Consider the following 2,063-nt stretch of genomic DNA (forward strand, 5'->3'; position numbering starts at 1 on the left):
TCGCGCCCAGGCACGACAGAGTGCAGAGGACCTGGCAGCCCGCACGTTAGTGGCCAGTGGCCGGCACTGCAGCCTGCCCCGGCTCTTCCAGCCGGCCTCTCTGCTGAGTCTGCATTACCGTTCAGAACCTAGACCTGGCGCTTCCCCAGAGGAAGGCCGGGGCTGCATGGGACGCTGGGCGGGACCAGAGCAGTAGGAGTTGGGGGGACGGTCAGCAGTCCCCACTCACAGACCCGCATGGCCCAGGGCAGCGGCGCGGATGGTTTGATCCCTCTGTCGACCACCCTCTACGCCTGGGCCTCTCAGTTCCCACCTTGAGAACCAGGACAAACCAGTCCCTTGGTCATGGAGGCCAGGCGTGATGGTGTCCGTGCCTCGGCGGAGGCACAGAGAGGCCAGAAGGGTCAAAGCTTCCCTGAGTTCTGTGTATCGGCTCGTTGGGAAAAGTCACGACACATTTTCCTACAGGGAAAGACGCCCTGACTTTCCCAACCCTAATACAAATGGCGTGTGTTTCCGGGCCAGCAAGTGGTGTGATGGTTGGGGTGCTGCACTCCCACGGGGCTGCCCGTGTTCGGGTCCTGGACCTGGTGGCTTGCTTTCTCTTTTCCTCTGTCGCTCTGGTGAGTGTGCATGCCCTATAGCAATTAAATAATAATAATAACAATAATAGTAAATAAATGATTCTTTAAAAATAAGTAGTACAGGTTGGAGACTGTTTCTGACGTCCGTCTGTTCCCTTAATCCAAACAGGAAAAAGAAGGGGAGCAAAGGCCCCCCCGTGGGGATCTACAATGGCAACGTCAACACCCAGATGCCCCGGCCGGTGGGCAAGTTCCAGAAAGCACGCAAGGACAATGACTCGCACGTGTATGCGGTCATCGACGACACCATGGTGTACGGCCACCTGCTGCAGGACTCCGGCTCCTTCCTGCAGCCCGAGGTGGACACCTACCGGCCCTTCCAGGGCCACATGGGGGACTGCCCGCCCTCCCCGCCCCCTGTGTGCTCCAGGGCGCCGACGGCAAAGCTGACGGCTGGCGAGCCGGCCCCCTGCCTCCCTCCCGAGTCCGAGGATGAGCCATACACCTTCTCGCATCCCAGCACGGGTGAGGGACACCAGGGGGACACGGGCAGTCCCCTGCTGGGCACCCAGGAGCCAGTGGAGCCGGCGGAATAGCGTGGACCGTCCGAAGATCTTGCAGGAGTGTGTGAGCAGGGCAGAGACACCGTTCGGTGCTGCTAACCAGAACCCACTGAGGAGCACTCACATGGAAGGGACGGAGGATTTTCTGGGTACCAACCACGTTAGTCTGAGGACTCACTCCAGCGGAGAACTCCGAGAACAATGCGCTCTGACCCAGTGCAGCCACTAGTGTGTGTGCCTCCCACACCAAGGTAGTGGCGCGGACCAGCCCGTACCGAGAGGAGGGCGGTGACCGCGGGAGCCCGGGCCGCTGCTCTCACTGGGGGCCGATGGGAAGCACAGTGCGCCTCTTCTCTGCTATGAGCTGGCGGTGCGGCCCCGCGCATCCCGGCAGGCTAACTGTTCACCATTTCCTTTTAACCGGGATCGAAAACCCCAGGCCCGGAGGCTGTCTCCCTGGGACCTCAGTGGATGGCGATTTCTGGAGACTTACATCAGAGAAGGGGCGACCCCTGTGTTTTAAAGCCAAGGCCCCCACGTGAAGCGTGTCGAGTCACTGGAAACCAGCCAAACGAGCCACTGAAGCAGGTGTGGCCCTGTGGCAGCCCAGCGCCCGGCCCCCCGGCCTGCGCCCGGAGGAGGGCGTTCCCTACTGCTGTGGCCGTCACACGGGAGGCAAGGGTCCGACGGACCACTGACCTGGGTGACACTAGGGGACTGCTCTGCGTGGGTCTGCAGTGCTTCGTGGAAATAATTTATTCATTGTAGATACTTTTCAGGCGGCATTTTATTCATTTGCTATACTTTTTTAAATAAACGAATGTACAAAAAGTATAATAATAAGAGTGCGGTTGTGTAGCTGCCCCAGCGTCCTCATGCCCAGTCCATAGCGGCTGACGGGCAGCCTTTGCGGTGG

At 59.8% G+C, this 2,063-nt stretch overlaps 1 protein-coding gene across 2 annotated transcripts in view; it reads left to right on the forward strand.

Annotated features, from left to right (window-relative positions):
* Nucleotides 1–2,056, forward strand: part of CDCP1 (CUB domain containing protein 1) — a 40,853-nt gene extending 38,797 nt beyond the window's left edge. Inside the window, exon 10 of one of the 2 annotated variants that reach the window (XM_006169750.2) lies at nt 754–2,056. In XM_006169750.2, the coding sequence (XP_006169812.1) occupies nt 754–1,180 (427 nt within the window). In that variant the 3' untranslated portion in view covers nt 1,181–2,056. The remainder of the gene's footprint in view (nt 1–753) is intronic. The other variant, XM_027768778.1, reaches the window with a different exon arrangement.
* Nucleotides 2,057–2,063: the final 7 nt, after the last annotated feature.

The sequence above is a fragment of the Tupaia chinensis genome, unplaced genomic scaffold (assembly GCF_000334495.1).
Source record: "Tupaia chinensis unplaced genomic scaffold, TupChi_1.0 Scaffold147500_1, whole genome shotgun sequence".
Taxonomy (NCBI): domain Eukaryota; kingdom Metazoa; phylum Chordata; class Mammalia; order Scandentia; family Tupaiidae; genus Tupaia; species Tupaia belangeri.